Source organism: Stigmatopora nigra, chromosome 6 (genome assembly GCF_051989575.1).
Source record: "Stigmatopora nigra isolate UIUO_SnigA chromosome 6, RoL_Snig_1.1, whole genome shotgun sequence".
Classification (NCBI taxonomy): Eukaryota; Metazoa; Chordata; class Actinopteri; order Syngnathiformes; family Syngnathidae; genus Stigmatopora; species Stigmatopora nigra.
Window position 1 is genome coordinate 8,155,717 of NC_135513.1, and position 25,023 is coordinate 8,180,739.

Genomic DNA, 25,023 nt, shown 5'->3' on the forward strand with positions numbered 1-25,023 from the left:
AGTTCCGTCAGCTGGTGGGGTTAATCCCTGGGCCTTCATTTCACTTAGTCTTCTTCAAAGCACTTTAGTATATTCATCAGAGCGCAGTCAACCAGTCCATTCATTGTCTGGGAAGGTGCCGATGCTCACGTTATTTTCCTTCACTGTTTATTTGTGGTTTTGACACAACAGATGGCCTTTTACTGGCTTACTAAATTCATTGCTGTGAGGGCAATTTTCATCATTCTGAAACTTGGTACAAGCCTAGATGGGAAGAATATGGTATCATACTAAAGCACACAGTAAAAAAATGGCAATTCAAATAAGAATGGACAGAAATGTTTTTTAATCCCTCCCCCATGTTCTTGATATTCTAGGGCGCATGTGTCTAAGCGGCAGCCCGGGGGCCAAATCTGGCCCGCCGCATCATTTTGTGTGGCCCGGGAAAGTAAATCAAGACTGCTGACTTTGTTTTCGGATCAAATTAAAATGAAGAGTATAGATGTATATTACATCTCCAGTTAAGGGTGTAGTCTGCCTTCGCTCAAAGTCAGCTGGGACAGCACCCCGCGGTTCTAATAAGGTTAAACGGTGTTAAAAATGGACAGACAATGTTTGTGAGCAAGCAAAAAAAAGAGGGGGTGACCTTTAAAAGTAAACTCATGTCCCACTCAGAATCCAAAGCAAAAAGACGCACTGATGCCCTGAGTGGTCTTTTCAAGCAGCTGTGTGATGCAATTAAAATACAGAGTGCATTACTCTAGCTTTAGATGAGTTTGTTGGGCATCAAAATGAAAATGACAATTTTTACTTGATATACTATACTATCATATAAGAGTATCCCTTGTCTGAACTGGGATGTGATCAAGATTATGTATATATTTCAACACAAAACATTTAGCAACACAATAAAATAGAAGTGTTCCGAACAATAAAACACATAGCTTCAGTGATCACATTTCTGCCATTCTAACAAGCTTTTTAAGCATTTGGTTCAAAAGACCAAAATGATGAAGCCTCTCTTATTGATCGGGAAACAGTGCTTCCATAGATGTGAGGCAATAAAGGAGAACACCACTTCGATAAACGTTGATCTCCAAGAAGGGATTATACCATCCTCTCTAGTGGTTCCTCTTGTGCTACAGTTTGATTGGACTGTGTTGAATGCCGAGATAGAAGGTGGTGCTGAATCAAACACAATTTTGTAGACCAAACAGATGTGATGAAACTTCAATTATCACAACTTAGGACCCTCTTATTCTGTCGGATGTGACATTGATAGTAACCAAGGTATATTTGTATATTTTTTGTACTTGTCTATATATTGGTTTGAGTGATTTTAAGGTTTACTAGTTTGTATTGGATTAAGTGGTCAGACTGCCTTAGTAGGTAGGTATGACTGTGTGTGAATGGTTGTACGTCTCGTGCTCTTCCTTTATAGACAATGTCGAAGAGGCTTATGTTTTCATGCTTACTTTTATTTTCAATATTGTTAACACTACTCTGTGACAGATTGTGGGAGCTTTTCTACTGCACCCATTTTCCGAATTTCAGTAGATATTACTCAAAGCAATCATGGGGAAAAAGTGAGCTCCGACAGCTTGGCTGTTTTCTGTGAGAGTTATAGCCACAAAACATTTTGAATCATAGAGAAACTCTGAGGTCATTCTTGCCCTTCTGGCCAGAACGCTGCTGCCACTGATATCCCATTTTAAAATGGTCCACCTCAGCATCCACCTGAGAGCCTACAGTCTATTGTACCTCCAGGCTAAGTTATTATTGTTGTTTCCAATTTTTCAACATTAAGCTCTGCAGTAGCTGGCAGTGAGGTCATAGCCCCCACATCAATACTGTACATAGTCTACACGTCTTATGTGACCCACCATTGACCTCAGACACCACAAGTAAAGTCTAGGAGAGATGTACTAGTAACTGTTTGAAAGGAAACTGCAAGGAAAAAAATGGAAATGTGCTTTCCATTACCTGTCTTAACATTACATGGTGCAAAATAACACTGCATTGTTGTTAGCACATCGGCCTCGTAGATCGAGGGTTTGATCCAAGGTCAGTGCTCACAGTGTGGAGTTTGCATGTTCTCCCTTGGCTTGCATGGGTTTTCTCTGGGTACTCCAGTTTCACCTAAAAAAAAAAGAATTATATAGTGAATTTGACGTACCAGATCTTTGACAAAGTAGCACAACTGAACAGAAGTGGAGAACCCAGTCAATGCAAGTTTAATGTTATCAATATGAACTTTGCAATGAAATATCTGTTGCCCTAACAATTTAAACATGTGAATAATCATTGTGAGAGAATGGATTAGGGAATGTAGTACCTCTGATTCAGAATCTACACTGCTTCTTAGTGGAAGTAACTTTGCATCCTGATAATATTGGTTTTGTCATAAATTCTAATTATTAGAATGCGTGAAGCCGAAATAGAGCAATGTAAAGTACCATATACACATGAAAATGTAATGGAGTAAATGCCATCATTATACTTATGTTGCGGCAATTTTTAATAAGTGTAGTGTGAAGGGGGTTTACAGTATGTTCAAAAGTCAGTTGGTGCTTTCATACCCTCGAAACGACGAACACCAGTCGTCACCATTGCTGGTGCAAACAATCATCCATTAACGATTTATGCAACTTACAGTTGTTTGTCATTGTTTATGGCATGGTCGTATTTCGTAGGCCTGACTGTTTCTGGCTCCGTTTATTTCACTAGCTGCTTAGCTCTAATAAATAACATACAGCAAATGAAAATCACCTTTGTCTATCCATAGGTCTAAAATAGAAGTTCATGATCTCAAACAGCCATGTAAGAGGACATAAACATAGAGATAGTAAAATCTATTGGACAAGTGATTTTATAGTTGCACTCTACCACAAACTGCTGACACTGAGCAGTATGGGTTGTGGTCCAGGAGAATCAAATCACTGATTCGTAGTAAAACTAAAAAATGAAAAGGAAATAAAGTAAAATAAATGGTAACACAAAGATAAAAATTTAATTCCACACCACACTGTACAATAGTTACATAACTACATTTTGTTGCATCATAACAAAAGGTTAAACTTGGTTAAAAACAGGTGCAGTATCCTTTAGTCACTTACTTTTTAAATTATTACTTTGGGATGAATGAGGTGAGGTCTGTTGCTGTTGTTGTTGTTGTTGCTGCTGCTGCTGTGTGTTCCAATCGATTAGGCTGGAAAATTGAACGGAAGTTTGATCAGGAGTAGTATTGCACTCAATCTAGTCTAGCCTAGGGATTCTTTCTGAGGTGAAATTGCCATCGACTGGCTTGGCAAGCATATTACAAAGTTTTGACAGTTTTATTTTGGGGGAGGGGGGTTAAGGTAAAGATGAACTATTTTGTCACCTCAACCAAAAGCTAAATTTCCCTAGTCACTTTAGCCTGTAAATCCAACCAAGTTTTTGCGCAAATTTCTTTATTTATATATTAAAATTAATTCATCAACTAAAATGTACTACTGTACTTTTCATTTTCTCTAGCGCTTATTGACACTTTGTCTTTATAATAAGATTTTACTTGTGTTTCTGTTTTTTTTACTGAGCCATTCCTTATCCCTGCAACTTTTGTTCAGGGGGTGGCAGGGGCACTGGAACCTATCCAATGTGAATATGAGCAGAGGGCCCGATAGACCCTATTATTTATGTTATAATTGAGAGAAGGGTCCAGGTCAACCTCTTGGCTCTTGTGGAAGGTAAACCTTTGGAGAACATACAAAGTGGTAACAGGAAGGAATTCCATCCTAATTTACTGGGATGCTTGTGTGTCGCATATTTGTTCTAATGCAAATCCATCATTAGAATTCAAAGCAAAGCCAACACTATTATAAAACAGTTAAGACCATCATATAGAAAACAAAGAGGGGAAGATGTAAACAGAATATGCTGCCCACTAGTTATCCCGCTGGCTTTGATCCCTCTAATGTTCTTCAGGGGCGGCCAAGTGGGCCTGTCACTCAAGCCTCTTTGGCATTTCAGTCAAGTACTGGGGGCGTGGGTGTTCTGGGGGGTTTGTTGGATGCCAAAATACCTCCAGTCAGACAGCCCACAGACAATAACTATATTTCATCAAAATCACAGCAAATAATAGATGCAGGAAGAGGGTGAGAGGAATAAACATATTTCAGGTGATGCCGTCAAATGTGTTTTGATGACTTTCTCCCGGGAAAGAAAGACAATGAATGTCTTTAAGGTTCTGCAGCTAACTGTGGCCTCTCTGCCTCCTCCTCTTCTTCTGCCGACATAAGCTATCTACTAACTCTGTGTGGCCTTCCTCGTTCATTAGCATATAAATGACTCATGAAACACGCACAGCAAGGCAACACTGTCAGCGCCTTCACACAGTCGCCTTGCAGCTGTGAAAGTCTTAAAGCTTTCTATAAGACTCTTTTAGATTGAGCGTGAGACACCCACACACCCTACACCGCACCATACATTTTTCCAGGAAAAAAAAGACAAATACACTGTATGAATATATAAATTTACTATGTTTATAAGGACATTGGATGGCGCTGCCAACAAAGGGAGGACCAGGAAAGACCGTCCTCCTCATTAACCAAATGGGAGTCCAATTTTGGTTATTGTTGTATTGATGCACTCTTTGTGGGCATCACTGCCTTCCTCTTAAGTTATATTACTAATTTAAATTGTACAGCCCTCACAAGCGCTATTGATATTCATTTTCCACAAAGCTTATTTTTGTCAGGGGCGAACTATACGCTAAACTGGTCCCTGTTTATCACAGGGACCACAGAGAGAAAGACAAGCATTTGATTTCTCAATCACATTGCCACCAAGTGGGAATTGATCCCACGCTTTCTGCACTAAAATTAGGCAAAAGAAACAGTGCATCATTAAGTGAGTTGCTACAGTTATTTACTTCTATTTAGATGTCGGACCCATTGAAGAATAAAGATATTTTCCGGCTTGAGAAAGTGATACTTATTTAGAATTATGCACGGCCTGTAACGTCAGTGACTCTAGATTTCGTACAGAATAAATTAAGTCATAGGAATACATTGTTTTTACATCCAGATGCCTAACTAGGGAAGCAGTGGTTTGCACATCCATCTCACAGTTCTGAGGTCAAGTGGGGTCCGGCCTTTTTGTATGGAATTTGCATCTTCTATACATGCTTGTGTGGGGTTTCTCTGGGTACTCTGGTTACCTCCCACATCCCAATACCATGCATACTCTACGTATGAGTGTATGCGCTGTGTGTCGTTATTTGTCTTCTAGTATATTTCGATTGTTCGATAACTACGGGATGTTCCTCTTCCCCTAATGCCAATAGGTAGATGGGATATTTACCAGCACCCCTGCAAACCTCGTGAGGATCAGCACCTTGGAAGATGAGAATGACACAGAAAGAGAGGTAGAGTGGGAATAGGGGGGAGGGAGAGAGGGTTGGGGGTTTGCGTGGGGTTACACGGCAACTCATGAGAATGCTTTTAGGGTAATTATACTCGACTCCAGTGATGAGAGGAAGAGCGTGGAGCTATTTGGGGGAATTTAGTCTTGATTTCAATTTGACTTACACATGCATATTTACCCCAAAGCCTTGCTAAAGAGGGTTGGCTGCCTGTCATCTATGTGAGTGCGTGGTGTTTAGAAGAACGTGGTGCTCTCTAGTTGTTCACTCGTGTTAGTTAATTAGTGATCTGACTGTGCATGTACATTTGAAGAGTATTAGGTGAAGAATAATCGGACTTTTAAAGTTTAGCTAACAGCGCCCCCTGTAGTGGTGCTGTGAAAATCCACCTATGACTTTTATTATAACCTGACTACCAGGAAAACATTTTGTGCAATCACATTTATTTTGAAATTCCCCAATCTGTGTGAAGTAATTGGAATACTGCAAAAGATATTTGGGATAAATGTGTCTATACCACATAATGCGTGTTTGTTTACCATTTAAAATTGTTCCATTTTCTTTGTGTATTGCATTTCTCCAAATCTCAAAAGGAGCCAGAATTAGTTGAGATTTTGCACACCATCTCAGATATTAGGAAACATGTCTGTCAAGTAATGTACTGCCTACAATGTCCTATATTTCTGCTGGCTTGGTTTTCTTACTACGACAACTACAGATACAACATCCTATAAAATGCATTTAACAGTATGGGGGTGGGCATCCTTTTACTGGCCACAGTTTTTACCCCACACTGTGTGTGTGTCATATGGACACACACATATCAAACACAGGTACATCCAAAACACCATCACATCAAAAACTTCCCCAAGAAATGTGACAGTTCTCAAGGGTAAATAACAATGCGTAGCTATGAAAAGTGGGACAGAAACTCAGAACTCCTTGCTCCCGAAAAACATTCAGAAATAGGCAAAGAACAAAACATATGCTTGGTTGTTTAATTTGACAAGTGATGCATGTGCATGGCCTGTCAAAAGACTAACTATTTGTTTAGAAGTGAATTTAAATGTAAAACGTTCTTACAGGGGGGCCCGAATCAAATCCACGTCAATCGACCTATGTGGAGTTAGCATGTCCTTCCTAGGCCTGCGTGTGTTTTCTCCGGGTAATCTGGTTTCCTCCCACATTCCAAAAAAATGTGTGTTACGTGGTTAGACACTCTAAATTGCCCCTAGGTATGAGAGTGAGTATGAATGGTTATCCTTCTCCTTGTTTTTGTTTTGTTTTTAAAGATCAATTATACAACTGTATCGTGAAGCTGATGATTCATTCATTATCTGCTAAGAATACCCCATGATTCACCAAACAAATTGTATACCATTGAATTTTGATCTGCATATTTGTTACTAACCTGTCTCTTTCTGTATTTTCTCTCTCCCCTGTGGTTTGTGCACCTCATCATTTATCTGCTTGCAATAATGCGAGATGCGGGTGGGCGGTACTGTTGCCATTGCGCTTCCCTTGTAGATAATATCTACCATTACTGTATGTCACATTTACTACTCTTACTTTTATTACTCGGATTATAATAAAAACTGATTTTTTTTACTAATGCAGTCATTTTTTCATAATAGTTGGTTCTTACCTAATACATTCTATGCACTACTTTGTAGTCTACCGTGATGAATGAGGAAACAATGTCAACACACGGATCGTGTATTATGAAGCAGATACGTTTGAGTTTGACTATCAAAAACTTAGCACAAAAAACACGTGGACCTTGACGAGGATAACAGAAGAACCATTAGGCCCATGATCTTAAAAATCACCTAGGGATTGCAAGAGATTTTTATAATAACAATTGGAAACTTTGCTGAGGTCCTCAATGTGGCACACCATTCAAACACCGATTTCCATGCATTTCTTTAGAAAGATTCACTAGAGCATAATGATTATATTCGTACCATTCATTATATATGATGTGGTCGTTGTGTTGTTGTTGAAAACCTAAACAGAACATGCAAATTCTACACAGGTGGACTGACCTGGATTTGGAACCAGGACCACCACTGTAAGGCCGACGTGCTAACCACTCGCACCACCGGGCCACCCCTCGAAAAATATACAACTAAATATACACAATGGATATTCGGGACATTGGAACTCTATTCATTCATCATCCATACATTTGTCCATCTGCCCATTCCATTCAATCACCCATCTTTCCATACATATTGTATTATATATATATCCATCTATCCATCAATCAATCCAACCATCCATTCACCCATCCATCCATGCATTCATCCACCCTAAACCAACCAACCACCCATCCATCCATCCATTCATCCATCCCTCCCTCCATCCACACATTCACCCGAAAGTACCGGGAACCCTCTCTCCACCCCCGGCTGGGCATGTCCGCCACGGCTAGGCCGTCCCACCGCTGCCCCCATCCTATGACTTACCCACCTCTGGCTGGGCTACTGGGCTGTGTTCGGAAAGTTTGAAAGAGCTCTCGGCGAGTTGTTGGATACTACAGCACTCTTTTTACACATTCTTCGACCACGGATGTACATGGAGTTGTGGAGATCTGAACTTTGATTTTAAAAGGGCGTTGCGGTTCCATTTTGAGTTTCCATGGCTTACTTCCACGGAGGTTCGTCTTTCCTACTGGTTGGTCCGCGACCAGGCGCTTCCCGGTCGCTCTGAGTGTTGAGATCCTTTCGCAACTTAAAGAACAGTTGAAATTAAATGTAGGCCTAAAAAGAAAACTATGTCGGGAGTGGTTCGCACCCTGAGCCGCTGCCTGCTGCCGGCCGAGGCAAGCCGGGACGCGGGTGGCAGTAAGGAGAGCAGCCGGGACGCTGCGCAGGAGAGGGAGGCTCGTCGGAGGAGCCGGGAGATCGACGCCATGCTTGCCCGAGAGAGGAGAGCCGTGAGGCGGCTGGTGAAGATCCTGTTGCTCGGGGCCGGAGAGAGCGGAAAGTCGACTTTTCTTAAGCAAATGCGTATCATTAACGGGCAGGAGTTTGACAAGAAAGCCCTTCTGGATTTCAGGGACACTATTTATGAAAATATACTCAAGGTAAGATCTCATTTGAAATGGAAGTGGTACTTCAGGGGAAACTTAATAGTACTAGTTTGGAACTCCTCTATTCAAGTCCATGTGTGTCACAAATTTTATATAAAGTATTTTTGCTTTCCAAAATGAACGTTTAATCCATGTGGATTTCATAATTTATATTTTGATTCATGCATTAATTATTTTTCTCATTTTCTGAAACACTTTATCCTCATTAGGTTCGCGGGGGGTGCTGGAGTCTCTCCCAGCTGACTCTGATCCAGAATTGGTGGCCGGCCGATCTTAATGCACCAGTGTTAAAGTTAATTTGAATAATTGGAACAGATCTATTATACAGACTTTTTCTTCCCACCATGCTGAGGTTTATTGACGCAGTATATATTTTCATCCTTGTGTTTGTGCGTGTGTGTGTGTGTGTCTGGGTTTTTGTGTAAATGTCCCTTTGTTTGCGGCCATAGCCTGGCCTCCTTCACCAGCTAACAATACCAGACTATTCCTGAGGGATGACAACATCCGCTCAGCCCCCACCGTGATAATAAGGGGCTCTAGTTAGACCAGCACAGCAATACAATGTGCTCCACCACCAATTTTTGCCATTATTCTTCTAAACAATCCCCTTGAAATCAGTTGAAAGATACATTTGTGGATACTAACTTATAACTATGCCTTTTCTTATCTGCATTCTCACTCTATTGATACTGTCTACAGACTACAGGATGACTAAAGTTATCCAATCCAATCTGTAATATTGCATGTCATTCATTCATTCATTTTACGGACCGCTTGTCCTCACAAGGGTTGTCGAGCCTATTCCAGCCAACTATCTGGACACCATGCGGGGGACACCCTGAATTGGTAGCCAGCCAATTGCACGCCACAAGGAGACGGACAAACTTCTGCATTTCCAATTGTAAAATAAGTTTTGTTTCTACTCTGCAGTTTTGTTCATTTCATGTATTCATGTCTCTTTGTCCATTGTTCTTTCAAGTTGGAAAGGGCCATAGTCTACATTATAATATGTAACATAGTAGTGAAGTTTAATAAATAATTAATACACAAACAATCATGAACGAAAAAACCTTTAAGGCCATTAATACAGTATAAAATAATCTAATGAAAAAGCAGTTGGTAGCTGAGAACCTTAATACACAACAAAAAAAGTCAATTGTCAGCTTTCTTTGGTCAAGACCAAAATGAAATGCACTCAAAGGCAGAAATTAGGAGGGATGGTGGTTTTAGGGCGCAATGAGGGTGCATTTGAGTTTAGATAAGAGTAGAAAACAAATACAAGATAATATGCATAGCAATAATAGTTTTTTTTCTGTTACACTCTCTCTGTAAGCCTTTGTCAGCTGTTTGTAGGGGTTGCATATTGAGAAGAAGGGGGCGCTCAAGGAACCACCCACCCACTAAACCTTTTAAATTAAGGGGCCCGTTGACACTCATCATACCCGGGTACTAATTTGTTCCACCACTAAATGGAACCTTTTTCACTTGGTGCATTCACATTGCAATTTTCGCAAGTGTCCCAGGACTTGGCAACAATCCCACGCATGTTCAAATGTTGTTCAATCAGTTGACAAAACGGTCTGCGCGGGGTAACAAGGCAACAAATGAAGGCGACAAATGGGTTATTTAAGCAAAAACCTGATTTCAGACGGTGTTGATCGGCGATGGGTGGTGTGTCAACTTGATCACAACTGCCATTAGCTGTAGCTGGTCTATCGACTTGTAATCAAATAAAATCATTTCCACCTACCTCCAGTGAGACAGGTGTCAGGATGGTGGTACGGACATATTTTCAATTTTCCCATTCTATTTGAAAACAAAAACAAGTTGGATCAAATAACTATCTTTTGTATATACACACATGAATATATCTTTAACAATGTACTGTTGCTGCATTTTTTTGGGTCAGAATCGAGGTTAACTTTTACGTTTTCCAACAACATACATTATATTGTAAAATGAAACTTAATGCCTAAGACGATTTTTAGAAGCTTATCTCCTTCCTCAAGTGAGATTATGAAACTGTGGAGTGCCTCTTTACTGTCAGAGATAGAAAACAGAGACACATCCAACCCTAATACAGGCCCTGTCTCTGCAAAGGGGGTAATTAAAACAAAACAAAAAAAGAGATGAATAAAATGTAGAAAATTGCACACTAAATCTGACAACCTGCTCTTCTCCTCCCATGTGAAACTTACAATAACACAAGCAACATTCACACAAACCAGGGCTGGTCTGTTAACTGAGGTTCCAAATAATCAGCTTTGTATTGTAATGCTTTGGTTCCAGCATATACATATATGCACATACATACACATATATACATGTATATATAGTCTCAAAATATGTTACAGTATCTTTTGTCTGTCTGTGTTACTGCCTGCCGTGTGTCATACAAAGTGTGAGACATGGCTGCCTTTCTGGCTAACACCAGTTCAGCTGCAGGCCGTCTATGTTTGTTTAGTTTTTCGTCGGCCCCGAACACACTACTTAGTCACCGAGGTCATCAAGGGCCAGTGCAGTCAGATTGCCAATACACACACAAGAATTCCAGCAAACCATATCTTTGTAATAAATTGGAATCTATTTTCCCCTGAGTCTCTCTGGTTCGTGATTCATTAGTCAGAAAAAAAAATGTTGACTGTTGACATTCAAATGCAGAAGTCACTTTATAATGGCCCCATTGCATATAAATGACCAAACTTAAATAAACTTGAATTTAAAGTATGGTAGCAAGTAGTAAGTGTGACTTGGGTTGGAATGCTCTGCGGCGTTTGTGTGTTCTCCCTGCCCATATATGGGTTTCCTGCAATTACCCCAGTAACTTACCACATTCAAAAACATGTTGGGTTCACTGAAAAATCTTAATTGTCCAAATGTATGAACATACAGTGTCAAAGGTTGTTGTCTGGCTTTTTGCCCTGTGATTGCATAGTGTCTTTTGTACTGTTCATGACACTAGAAATTGAAATACAACTTAAGAGAAAGCTGAAACAAAGCAAAGTGAAGGAGTGAAAATTCCATGCAAGCTGTAAAAGTAAGATAATGGCTGAAAATACTCTTAATTTTTGTGTGCCATAGAGGCACGAAAGTACACAATAGTATGGTGTGTATATAAAATAACTATTCAACACAAAGAGGGATCGGTTTGGGCTTTTCATTGGAAAAGTAGTTTGCAAGGTGAAAAGAATGTGGGCAGCCTTGGTCTACATATTATGCATAATGTATAGCCCACATCCTTAGATTAGTGGCATACAATGAATGGATGGATGGTTGAATGAGTCAATCACTGCAATGGAAACTTAAGTCGTCATGGTATATTTGAAACAATGTTTATCCTATTTGTTTAAATGCACTCCCCTCAAAGATTTCATTTATTAGTTAACCACTTAGCTACTAGGCTGCCTGAGATAAGAGTTGAATTTGTCAATGCATCACACAACTCAAAACGCTTGTATTTCAAAAGAACTCTACAAATGGAAATGGATGGCTGTGACATTAATCTGTTCTTGTCACCCCAACTTCACCACATTTGTGGTAACTGAAGTAACGGACGCTCTGTGGTTCCTTCAATTCTCATGTGTTTTATGTTATGATTTACAGCTTGTGGTCACTTGTTGATGAATATTTACTGGAACACTTTTATCTACCAAATTGTTGCTTGTTGTCAAATGAGCCGTGTTTCCTCTCACAATACAACAGCAATTTCCCAAGTTTGTCCTTGCTAAGTAAAACCAAAAACTTTCTGAACAATGGCTCATGGCTTGAAAAACATAAATTGGACTTCAGAGTACTGGTCAGGAATGTTTCTAATCCACTGTGTGCACAATCATTAGGAAAATGTCAATATTTGCCTGTATCATCATTATTTCCAAGTCCAAGCTGTATACACAAGAATAGCTAAGGCTATTTATTGTAAGACAGCCGGAATTGTGTTTATTCCATTTTTGCTCAATAATTTTTCTAAGTTCGTATCCAACCAGTTTTTGGAGCCAGTGCAAAGAACAGAAGACAGCTACATACATTAACCATAAATGTGCAACATGCTCACCTATTATGATTAGTGTTCAGTCAACTTGTTTAGTGCAGGGATATCCAAACTATTCCACAAAGGGTTGCAGTGGCTGCAGGTTTTCATTCCAACCATCAAGAGGACATCAGCAATCCGGTGTCCTACAAGTGCAATCAGTGGATTGCAGTCAGGCGCTTCTTGTTTTCTGCAAAAATCTCATTGGTCAAAGTGTCCTGTGCTGGATTGGTTGGAACAAAAACCTGCCCGCAAAGCGGCCCTCGAGGACCAGTTTGACCACCCCTGGTTCAGTCAAAGATTTCTGGACATGAGAAGAAACTCAGTATAACAGTACAGTAGAAAACCCACGCAGGCACAGGGAGAACATAGGCAGGCCTGAGCTCGGAATTCAACTCTTGATCTCAGAACTGTGAGGTGTCGTTATGAAAAAATAAATAAATGAATTCAATTTCTTGAATTAAGTTCTCTTTTTATGAAACAAAAAACATAGCAGTATGACATGTAGTAACTTGAGTTCTTCTTTCAAAAATGATACAAGTTAAAAACAATCATTTTTTAACTCTGGTAGATTTGCAAAATTGTTACTCGTGGAAAAGGTTCCATGCACAGTTCCCTTTTCTGACTTAAATTACATAATTTTACTTCCCTTTTCAGGTTACATTTATCTTTACTTTGCCATAAATTGAGAACTTTATTCACTACTTCTACATTTTCCTCCCTTTTTTTCTAAATTTTCTTATTACAAGTGTCTTGACTTTTACTCCAGTTTCCTGTTTCTGGCTGGCCTTCTCTACACTGCATTTGGTCTTTCACTCCACATTGTGCCAATGTCATAATCCTGTTTGTGTCTTCGCTGTGTTCCCATAGGGCATGCGCGTGCTGGTGGATGCCCGTGACAAACTTGGCATTAGCTGGCAGAGCTGCGAGAATGAGAAGCAAGGCATGCTGGTGATGTCGTGGGAGGGACGGGCAGGCGCTGTGGGTGTCGAGCCTGGCGAGTTCCAGCTGTACGTGATGGCACTGAGCGCACTGTGGGCCGATGCCAGCATCCAGCAGGCTTACGCAAGGCGCTCTGAGTTCCAGCTGGTGAGTAGAGCAATGTTCACCTGACTATAGGTCGTCATAATCTCCCAGTTGTAATCCATGCTTGTGCAATTTCAAGGTAGGCTGGTTTTCCCATAATAATTCCTGGCCCTCCCACTATTTGTAAGCACCCAATGTCTGTGCAACTCCCCGAGAAGCATGATTCATTGAGGTTTGATGCTAGCTATGAATCAAGGAGAATGTTGTATTCTCGTTACAGGTGAGCGCCATAGACAATGACTTTGCCAGGGTATCTTTGGACTCTGAGAAACTAATCCCTTTAGGCCCCCTTATTAATCAATAATCACTTTTCCACGATTTGTAAGTAAGTTCAAACAAATGTTTTTGTGAACCTTTCTCTGAGTCATGCTGAAATGAAAAGGGTCTTCCCCAATCTCTCTCAAAGTTGGAAACATACCATATGTCTGAAAAAGAGAGAGTAAAAATTTAGGAGGTCTACTTGAGTGATGTCATTCTGTTTTTCCAGTTAGACAATCATTTTTCCAGTAGTTTACTCTCCCGACTCCAATTTCTGAGAACAAAGAAAAGGAAACCCTAAAGGGCTGTTTTATATGTGCTTTGGGGGAAAACAGAGTTGTAGAAGGGATGGAGAAGAACTTTGCTCAACAAGTCATGGGAGTGCCAACAAATCCTCTGTGATGGACCAGACAGATGCTTAATGGCACCAAAAGGTTGAGTTTCATGGAAGGATCACAGTCTGCATTGTTCTCTCAGCTCCACCGGCCGCCTGATTTAGCTGCTATAGCACTTTTTATTTTCCTGCGATTTGGTCTTTTTGTGACACTGAAGCCAACCATTTGACTGAAAAGCTTGACCTTCTACCTCGTTACGCATTTATCAGGAACAAATAAATCTGGAGTCAGACAGTAAGTCACTTCCGTCCAACCCTCACAAACTGTGTGTGCGCGATGTCTGCAAACAGCTTCATGTCACGCCGCCTCACCTTATCTGGAGGCCCTCGGTGATAAGGTCAACATGCTGCAGCTGCACAGGATCATAGGCATCTTAACTTTGTTTTATTTTAACCAGCTAATTTTAAAGAACAGTGCATCCACATCTAGCAGTCAGCCATCCACCCTCTCTACTTTTCCGGCTAATAGGAGCTGATCTAACTTGACCTTTAGTTATGAACTATGAGAATCTAACTCGTAATCCTTTTGAATGCTGTCCTACCTTTGTGCGGAGCTTCTCCTCGAAATCACTAATCGTTGTACACATGGTGATGATTAACATACATTAAGTTAAAAAAAGGAGCTAATCGTTTAACACATCAAGAGACAAGAAGAGTTAAATGCAGAGAAGCCATTCAAAGATCCAAGCTAACATTACTAACTTTCTCAGCAAGTGCCTAGGTAGTTCAGGAAACCTTGAAATAACGTCTTGAACTGAACTACAAAAGTAAGTAATCAGCTATAAAGAGCAAACTCCCCTTATATTATGAAATGAAAATCAGACATAGGCATTGTCGTCATCATTGACTTGACAAAAAGCCTAGTAGTCATCATACCCTCAGCAGCGTATGACGAAATTGTATAGTGCTTCTCCACATTAGACCATATCTTGCTAAGTTCATCCATCTTCCATACCGCAGATCCTCGTAACAACAAGTGACCATCATCACTCACAATCATACCGCCACCAACAAGAATCGAACCCTCGCGTGTTCGCACTAAAGTGAGGCGAGTGAACCTTTACACAACGAGGCGGCTCCAGATTATTTTGTGAAGCCTACCATACATGTTTTTGGATAGTGGGAGGAAACCCACACAGTCACGGGGACAACATGCAAACTCCACACAGGTGGACCGACCTGGATTGGAACGCAGGACCCCAGAGTTGTGAATTCAATGTGCTAATGTTTGTAATGTAATTTGTAATGTGCTTTTTGTCAAGTTAATGATGATGACAAAGCCTATGTCCAATTATTATTATTATTATTATTATTATTATTATTATTATTATTAAAATCTCAGCCGCCGGGGCGCCAGCACTTAAATTAAATAGATAATTAAAAACTGTAATCTATGATTTCAGCATGAAGCATGGGTTTTTCTTTAGTTCCTGACACGACGAGTAAACAATTCTGCAACTGATTTCTAAACTCATGAGTGTAAGCCAAGGGTTAGATTCCCCCTCCTCGCCCCACTTTGGCTCTCCCTTGCTGCTCTCCCGCAGAGGCTTTTTTTGGTCAGCATTTCCCAGGCTCGCCTGGACCCGAGCCACAGGCAGACACTGCAGGGTGGGAGGGAAGAGAGAAGGGAATTTAGTAAAGAAGACAGGGGGGGGGGTGTCTTTAGAAAGGAGAAAAAAAAACCTATGCAGCCATTTTGTTTACTGATCGGCTTCTCGCCACCCTTTGTTAACACCCTGCTTAATACACGGACCAAGATCCAAGAGTGTATGACATGAAGTCATTTTGGGATATAAAAATAAAAATCAAAAAATTACAGTGTCGTTTTGCGAGCGTGTGTTTGATTGTGTGAGCATCAAACACATGTACAGTCAAAAGACTGTATACGCTCATACAAGCACTGTATAATGGTTTATTACTGTGGTATCTCTGTATCCTGTCCCGGCGACATGAGGCAGAGTTTTAAACAAACATGGGAAGACGGAATCAGTGGGCCTCGTGGGGAAAATGTATGATGTAACAGACTTAAGAGGTATAGAGAACACGCAGTACAGTACATGATGCATTAATAGATAACAATAGATTGAATAAATTGCTTATTTTGGTTGCTTATTTTCTTATTTTGGTTCCAAAGACATTCATGGTAGGCTGATTGGACACTGTAAATTGCCCCTAAGTATGAGTGTTAACGTCAATGGTTGTCTGTCTCCTTGTGCCCTGCGATTGACTGACCACCAAATCAGGGTGTCCCCCACCTCTGACCTGAAGGCAGCTGGGATAGGGTACAGCCCCACGCCCCCCCCCCCACCCCCCTGCACCCGACCCTAGTGAGGATAAAGTGGTTCAGAAAATGAGATGAGATGAGACTCTAGTAAAGGAGATTAAACCTTTCATATTTTATCTGATGCAGTACATTTAAAATGATATGTCCGTTTTTATTGTCTCCACTACATCAGGAAGTTGCTTAGACCTGATGAAAGTCAATGTTACTGTGAAGAGGTGTGTGTCTGTTTTCATTTCATCTCTGGGAAATCCCCTTCGTCATTCCCGTTGCACCCTCAACTCTCATCTAAATCCATGACCTGCTTGACCAATCAGAGCTTTGTGCTTTTGTGTTTTCTACTAGTGTTACATTGAGTGTCACCCGTAGGGTCACGGGGTCCTTTACCCTTGGGTTGATGCCTAACATGTGCGGGACGTTGATTCATTTAAAAAAAAAAGGCTACGTTTCTTCTAAATGAATTGCTTCCTTCAGTGGGGAAGGAAGTTGCAAAGTTAGAAAGATGAAAATGGAATCTGTGTTTTTGACATCCAAAGTGACTTTCTAACTCATTTCAGTCAGACTTGCTGACTCCCTCATGTCTCTCGTCACTGTTTTCACACACGCGCAGCTGTTTCCTGTTGTGTGTCTGTGCATGTGTGCGTATGTGTGTGTTTATATACTGGTTGGGCTGGGGGTGTCGGATTCAAGAAGAGACAAAATGTTTAGTTTCAATGTTAGAGTCAATGTACGACTGTTCATTGTTACCGGTGTCATTTATGAGCTTTGTGTCACTGGATGTTATGTCCTTAAGGGACAAACATGGAAGTGTGAAATTAGTGGTTGGGTTATGTCTAAATGGCTTCTTGTAAGTGTAACTCATTTCCAATACAGATGAATATGAAGAAATCTCATCTCATTTTCTGAGCCGCTTTATCCTCACTAGTGTGGCGGGGGGTGTTGGAGCCTATCCCACCTGGCTTCGGGCCAGAGGCGGGAGACACCCTGAACCGGTGGCTAGCCGATCACAGGACACAAGGAGATAGACAACCATACACTCACACTCATACCTGGGGGCAATTTAGAGTCTACAAGCCTACCGTACATGTTTTGGGATAGTTGGAGGAAACCGGAGTACCTGGAGGAAACCCATGCAGGCCCGGGGAGAACATGCAAACTCCACACAGGTGAACGTAACCTGTATTTGAACCCAGGACACCAGAGATGTGAGGCCGACACACTAACCACTTGCTCCACCGGGCCACCAATATGAAGAAATCTCTCCATCTAAAAATACGATATGTGCCAGTTAAAAACATAAATGAAAGTTCAAAAACATTATCAATTTTAAATACAGTGGACCGTGAATATATTTTCTCCATGATAACTGAAAGGACTTTCAGAATATAACCTGCTTTGTGACTTTTTTTTCTACGTATAAGCACAGACATGAGCTATTGGGATAAAAAGATAGAGTTGAGTTGAGTGAGTATGATCTAAAGCCTTAAGTAGATATGCACATCTTTCACAAGCTGGATTTAGTTTTCAAATAAAATACTTTTTCCCCCCACCAAATTTTTACTTTAATCTGAATATGTACATTTCCTTCTGCAAATACAGTGGTACCTTGAGATACGAGCTTAATGCGTCCTGGGACTGAGCTTGTATGTCGATTTACTTGTATACTGTCATTCAAAATGTGCATATTTGATCATAATCTGATTGTCAAAAAAGTTATTTCTATGTCTTCTTACAAAAAAATAGAATTACACAACATGCTTTATCAAAACTAGGTCAGCAAGTTCTGGTGCCTCACATTTTATCTATCTGGCCATTTTAATTATCTCAATTTTCAATGTTCTCCATTGTGAACAGAGGAGAAGTTTTGTTTAAGAAAAAAAATCCACGCTCTTGGTTCTGACCTTTTAAGCTTTTTATTAAATATGATAGAAGTTTCACGTTGTCACATGCTTTTTTTCTTAAAAGTGAACAGCGTTGTATGGGGAAATTGGTTTTTAGATAATTACGTTAAACAGGCAGGGAGACGTCTTTCTTCCATCTGGGGCCATTTCATTTGAGATTTTAGTCTCTTAATGTATCACATTTGTCTGTGACTTTTTTCTTGGAACTGATGTTTCAGTCTGTTCTTTTTATTAAATGACTAGGAGTTAATTTTTTTTCTTTGCTGTTTTTCATTCAATTCTGACCGTACGCAGAACGAACTGCAGAACCAGGGTTTTGCAATGTTCAATACAACCAGAGAGCTTGCTTAAAAGGATTTTGCTTGTGTCATTGCATACTTGTTGTTTTTTTAAGTGACTATATGTAAATAAAATAAAAGAAAAAAGAAAATTAGACATAAACAATGTTTTATTTATTTTTTTAAATACAATTTTTGAGATTAAGTTAAATATAACTGACTGGTCTCAAGCAGTGCATATTACTAGAGGGAGTTCATGTATTAGAAGAATTACTTTTCTCGACAGATCATTCTATGTTTTTGAACTTGTTTGCTACATAATCTAATGTGATTGAAGTAGGTATTAAAATGAGAGCTTTTCCATTGCAAACACGTTTTGTAAATCTAATACTTTCCCCCCCCCCGATTTGTCTGCAGAGTGAGTCGGTCAAATACTTCTTGGATAACTTGGAGCGCATTGGTCAGCTGGTGAGTCACACTGATGATGACAAGTTAGCTTAGTAAAAGCTTGTTCTCACATTTTCGGTAATTCCATTTCAGAGTTACAGCCCAAGCAGACAGGACATTCTGTTCGCCAGGAAGGCCACCAAGGGCATCGTTGAGCATGACTTTGTCATCAAGAAAATACCTTTCAAGATGGTAGATGTGGGCGGGCAGAGGTCTCAAAGGCAGAAGTGGTTCCAGTGCTTCGATGGAATTACCTCCATCCTCTTCATGGTGTCGTCCTCTGAGTACGATCAGGTACGGACGCTAAAATCACATAAGCAACGGGAAACATCAGAGGTTTTAAAAGCACAAACCTGCCTTTGTGGCCACTCTTGAACAAACTCTACTGTGACAGCTCCCCTTCCAATAAGCAGTCATATGATGAACTTGATGAAAACTGATAACTTGATTTTCTTGTGTGCTACGAAAGATCATCAGGAGTACTGCAGGAATTTAACCAGCAAAATACCAATCTATTCCAGACTAGACCACTCTAGACTGGTCGCCAGTCAGTCGTAGGGCATAAAGCAGGGATAGGCTCCAGGACTCAGAGCTCTCTTGCAAAAATGGCACATCATATTCTATACTTGACGACGGCTACTTCGTTCCATAAAGCTGCTATCTTAACAAGGTTATCAACACTAAATTATGAATATTGTCATTTAAGTGATTGCCAATGCAACTTGACAAAATTAGCAACAGCACACATTCAGTATTCTGTATCCCTGACAGTTCATTTGACATCTCTGTCATAAATTAATTAGTCTGCTTCGGTCATCTTTTTATCTGTGTCTGTTCAAATTTCCATAAGCATTTTCATGTTGTTCCATGCAGCCGCTCTCCCTTACTCTACAGACTTGTTTACTAACAGTGCCATAGAAAGCTTTTCCTTTTCTCGTCCATAATTCTTTTCTGTATATAACGCCTGTGTTAATTCAAGGTCTTAATGGAGGATCGACGCACCAACCGCCTGGTGGAGAGCATGAACATCTTTGAGACTATTGTCAACAACAAGCTCTTCCTCAACGTCTCCATCATCCTCTTCCTTAACAAGACCGACCTGCTGGTGGACAAGATTCGAACCACCGACATCCGCAAGAACTTCCCCGAGTACAGGGGGGACCCGCGCAGGCTGGAGGACGTGCAGGTACCTAAACGCCGCAAATGTTACGACCAGACTGTTGACAGCAAATTGTACTAATACTCTACTCTAGAGTAGATATTCTCAATGATTAACTCTCAAGCTACCTCAAGTGGAACCAATGTTAAATCTTCTAAACTCTAAATAATGTTTGAGTAACATCATTTCTTGGAGATAATTATATAGCACACTACATGAATGATGAGCAATGCATTAGTAATTATTAAATTCAGATTCGTATTATTGAATGTTCCTATGGTCAAGGGGATTTCAGTAATTTGAAGTATATGGAGTAGTTTGATTTATTTAAGGAATTTGCTCACTTTTTCTGCGTATTTAAGTACATCTATTTATTATCCAATCATTTACGGAGTATATCATTCAAATTCATTTTGTTAAAAAAATATATCTTTTTTAGGGAGGGTTAGATTCGATATAAAAGTATTTAGCTAAAGCTTATTGGAATATTTATCCAACATTATTTAGGTAACATACATTTTTATTAGTATTTAATTCGATTTTAGAAAGTATTTGACAAAATCGAACAATGATTAAGACACATTATACATGAACACTTGGTCCTTCTAACCAACTGTATTTTTATATTGGTCTTATGGATGGTATTTGGAGAGAAAATTAGTTTTGGAGATGGTGCTTGGTGTCAAATGTTTAACAAACACTAACCAAGTGAAGATGACAAATGTATTTTGCACTTTTATAATGATAATTAAAAAATGTATTGTTATTGTAAGATGAGGTATTTTGAGTAAGCAAGCAATATCTCAATAGATTACTGTATTCGTGTACAAGCAAATAGTGGTAAGTTTTAAGGACATGTGGGTCCCCAATTTAGTCAATCAGGCATGCTCACTGTTTCAATGTCTTGTTCCTGTAGGCGTTTCTGGTGCAGTCATTCAGCCGTAAAAGGAGAAACCGAGGCAAGCCGCTGTTCCACCACTTCACCACCGCGGTGGACACAGAAAACATCCGCTTTGTCTTTCACGCAGTCAAGGACACCATCCTGCAAGAGAACCTCAAGGACATCATGCTGCAGTAACCCTTTAAACATGCTTTAACCGTTAACAAAAAAAGTCTTTGGAAGATTAACGGTGCCCTGCTGTATTAACACTGACCTGTGGAGAATTTTAGTGGATCCATTACGTGGTTCTAATACAACCTGTGGAGCAGTGACCCGACAGGTAGGATACACGCTAGTGCGGTGTGTCATTTTGTAACGGAGTCACATTTAGGATTAGAATTTAACCAACACAAAGTGTTTGCTTTTCTAGAGTTCTAAAAGTCAAATGACAACAATCACTAAATCAAATACAGAGGTGAAGCAGGAGGGAGGGGGGGGATCCACATGACCAGTGGTGGTCTGTGCCATTGCGATCATATGCCGTGTTATGTGATGAACTTGCACGAGTCTTCCGCCAGCGAACTTGAAGCATGGGAGGTGTACTCATCATGATGATGAGTTCACATCAGTGTTCCTTCCTGCTTAATTTCCCATCAACAGACATCCGCGGGTACCTTAACATTTGGCATTTCATAGGAAGCCATGTGTGCTCTTATTCAATACCATTGATATCAAGCTTAGGATTGATGTACTAGTATACTCATTGTCCTCACTAGCAGTAACAGTTTAGGGCATTAGAAGAATTTCTTGTCCTGCTGGTAAACATTTGACCTATTAGTTTGAATTTAAAATACAGCTTTTCTTTGTTGTAGCTATGGTACGTTGCTAGAAGGTTATTTTAAATATCTTCCATGCTTATCCTGCAAGGGTCGCGGTGTTGCTGGAGCTTATCCCAGCCAACCACAGGCAGTAGGCGGGGTGGACTTTGAATTGTTTGCCTGCCAATCGCAAGGTACAGTGAGACAGACAACCAATCACACCGCCAATGAGAGGGAATTGAGCAAGTAGGAAAAATAAACAAGTGGGGGTAATTTAAACATGTACTGGTAACAAATGTTTTTACAGAAGTTTCAATGTTTTCGGGTTGGGGGATTACTAGTGAGGACAAGGAGCATACTAGTCGTTGGATAGAAATTAAGTATGTCACAAAAACAACATTTCTTGGATTCCTACTATGCGGTACAATTTGGTTCCGTTCACTATGTTAACATTTATGAGTCTACTCATCAGTGACTAGTCAGCCTATCGACAAATAGAAAAACTTCAAGTGAATTTACTGCTCGAATTGAGCTTACCAAACTAAACTGTACTGTACTGAGGAAAAATAGAGAAGCTAAATTCAAAGGTATGGACAAAATTGTGTTAAAAAAAATCAGATTTTGTGGCGGAGCATACAAACAACGTTTTTTGGAGTAATGTGATTAGAGATTTAATAATGCATTATTACTATACACATGGCTTCAACAAGCTCAAGAACTTTTGGAAATTCAGCATTATATTTCTGTGTGCAGAAGTTACAAAGCCAAATAACTCATTTTTTGTTTACCTGTCAAGTATATAAAAGTTGGAATCCAACAAGAAATGTTGGAAGTATTACTGTACATATGAAGTTTTATTTTGTAATCTGTCTGTCTTTTCCAAGCTGTGCAAGAAAAGGCACACAAACAAAAACAATATACTTACCATGATTATTGATTGAAATGTATGTGTTGTGTGCTATGCTGGTCATCTGAAGTGCACTGCACACGCAAAGCCTACAAAAAACACACCTGTTGAGCCCCCTCTCATTATATATGGGGTCCATTTATGTGTTAAAACTAATTAAATGTATCCCAATTTTTGGTGGAGGTGTTAGTTTCTCTTTAATCAACTCAATGGAATATTAAAGTATTAAAATTCACACAAATAATGTCTTTTATAAACATGAACGGCAGAATTTTCCAAGCCCACAAGCCGCAAAAAGTGCCTCTCAGATTATGAACATGGGTGGTAGTGGTTGAGTAGGCGTACATTTCGAGAAAAAAGGTGACAAAGGCAGGAAGTGCCCGTTTGACAAAAGCATTGTACTAAACCGCAGCACGCATGTACAGATTTAAACAAGCATCATTTAGATTCTGTATACTGGATTTGGCTCAGGAAGTGGCCAATAGTTTGCCAGCCTACTCGGCGCTACCACTTTTTTGAGCCATCAGGGATGAACGAAAAATATTTGCATAATAAGACAAAGTCTGATGTCACATTATGACCCATTTTAAAACCTAGCATTTGCAGGAAGATTTAACTTGAAAATGCAATTGCAATCATTAAAACAAATACACCCAAAAAATCTGACTTCAACCAGGGTAACCAATGCATTAAACAGTTTATACTATTAGAAAATAACTTGAATTACCAAAAAATGTCAAGTATTGGAGGAGTCATTTTACCAATGTCAATAAAACAAAAGTATCATAATGCGATATCATTATTAATTGACTTAATGCCCCAGAAGTAGAATAATATTGTAATATTTTTGAATGGCGTCTGATTAAAAAAAGGTTTACACAACTTTCAAAGGTAAACAAGCACCTCCATATGTTATTAATACCATATATTACAGTTTTACGGATGTATAACTTATGAACGTTTTGAATTGAAGCAATGCCCTTTTGTTTCTGCTCATATTTCCTGTAAATAGAACAACGTGTTAAAGTGTGTCGCTTATGTGTGTTGGTGTCTGTGTGGGGGGGGGGGGGGGGGGGAGTATAACTTTAACAATCGCACTGTACAACTAACCCACTTTAAACACTTTTTTTAAAGACAAAAAAATAAATAAGAGACATCACTGCACTGGTTGTGTGCTAAGAGATAATAACCATGACAAAATCTAGAGTAAGGTAGTATAAAGAAATAAATAATGGGTGAAAAATAGAATTGAAGACAAGGTGGACAGTTTCAAAAGTCTTTGTCTCGTCCTTGTTTGACTTTTTGTTTAGATTTTGGTTCTCAGTAGCTAATTGGCTCTCTCTTTTGTGGTGAAATACATTGCTGTTTGCTCAAACTCTGTTTTTTTCGGCATTTGTGGCTGAGCAAAAGGTCGCCGCCCTCGTTCTTGTGACTGAGCATTGGGGAATGACAGCACAGTTCTGTCTTAAAATTGGGCCTTCCCAACTTGGCAATGTTTCAGTAAAAAGTACACTCAAATCTTTTGTTTACTTGGCAGAAGCCTCCACCAAGGCTCATTAATCTAACTTTGCATCAAATTGTACACTGTTCAAAGATACTCAATTTCTGTGGTTGAAATTTATCCAAAACAGAAACAAATGCTTTGTTCACAAACAAGTTAATAAAAGTTGAAACTTATGGAATGTAATGTATGTAAATAGAGAAAAATGAAATGTATATTTAGTGAAATATTTTCAAGTATTATCAACTGATAAATTAAAATAGAAAAGAAAAATATAATGTTAAAGTTTACCATGGTTTATGTACAAAAAAATGGGGGGAAACTTTTTTTTTAATCAGCATTTTTATGTGCCCGTTAACATAACTTGACATTTTTTAACTGTGGTAATTTGTGAATGGATATCTGACGGTAGAGGACACCCAACCCTGTGCTTGCTGTGCAAGTGTTAAACCTTCCTTGCTTTTGCCTTGATAGTTTTTGTTTCCTCTTTTCTCCAAAAAAAATTTATTTTGAATATAACCCTCCATTGCATATTGTTAACCAGATGTAGATGCTATTGCACTGGTTTTGCTCCAAAATAAATCATGCACACATGCTGGTATTTGATTC

The 25,023-nt window shown here is 39.6% G+C and overlaps 1 protein-coding gene and 2 long non-coding RNA genes across 5 annotated transcripts; 1 reads left to right on the plus strand and 2 right to left on the minus strand.

Moving 5' to 3' along the window:
* Positions 1-1,404: 1,404 nt before the first annotated feature.
* LOC144197890 (uncharacterized) lies at positions 1,405-8,222 on the minus strand. 2 transcript variants are annotated; one of them, XR_013326611.1, is made up of 3 exons: positions 7,856-8,222; positions 3,096-3,187; positions 1,405-2,118 (listed from the first exon to the last, which is right to left on the minus strand). It is a non-coding gene; the product is annotated as an uncharacterized LOC144197890 (long non-coding RNA). The 2 variants fall into 2 exon arrangements; XR_013326612.1 differs by lacking the exon at positions 1,405-2,118 and adding an exon at positions 2,886-2,934.
* Positions 7,829-23,969, plus strand: gna12a (guanine nucleotide binding protein (G protein) alpha 12a). The gene is made up of 6 exons (XM_077718586.1): positions 7,829-8,471; positions 13,375-13,593; positions 19,120-19,170; positions 19,243-19,443; positions 20,129-20,335; positions 21,225-23,969. The coding sequence occupies exons 1-6, from the start codon at positions 8,160-8,162 to the stop codon at positions 21,384-21,386; spliced, it is 1,152 nt and encodes a 383-aa protein (XP_077574712.1). The 5' UTR covers positions 7,829-8,159; the 3' UTR covers positions 21,387-23,969.
* LOC144197889 (uncharacterized) lies at positions 17,707-21,610 on the minus strand. Of its 2 annotated transcripts, none has more exons than XR_013326610.1 (3): positions 21,463-21,610; positions 21,201-21,350; positions 17,707-17,789 (listed from the first exon to the last, which is right to left on the minus strand). It is a non-coding gene; the product is annotated as an uncharacterized LOC144197889 (long non-coding RNA). The 2 variants fall into 2 exon arrangements; XR_013326609.1 differs by lacking the exon at positions 17,707-17,789 and adding an exon at positions 19,061-19,452.
* Positions 23,970-25,023: the final 1,054 nt, after the last annotated feature.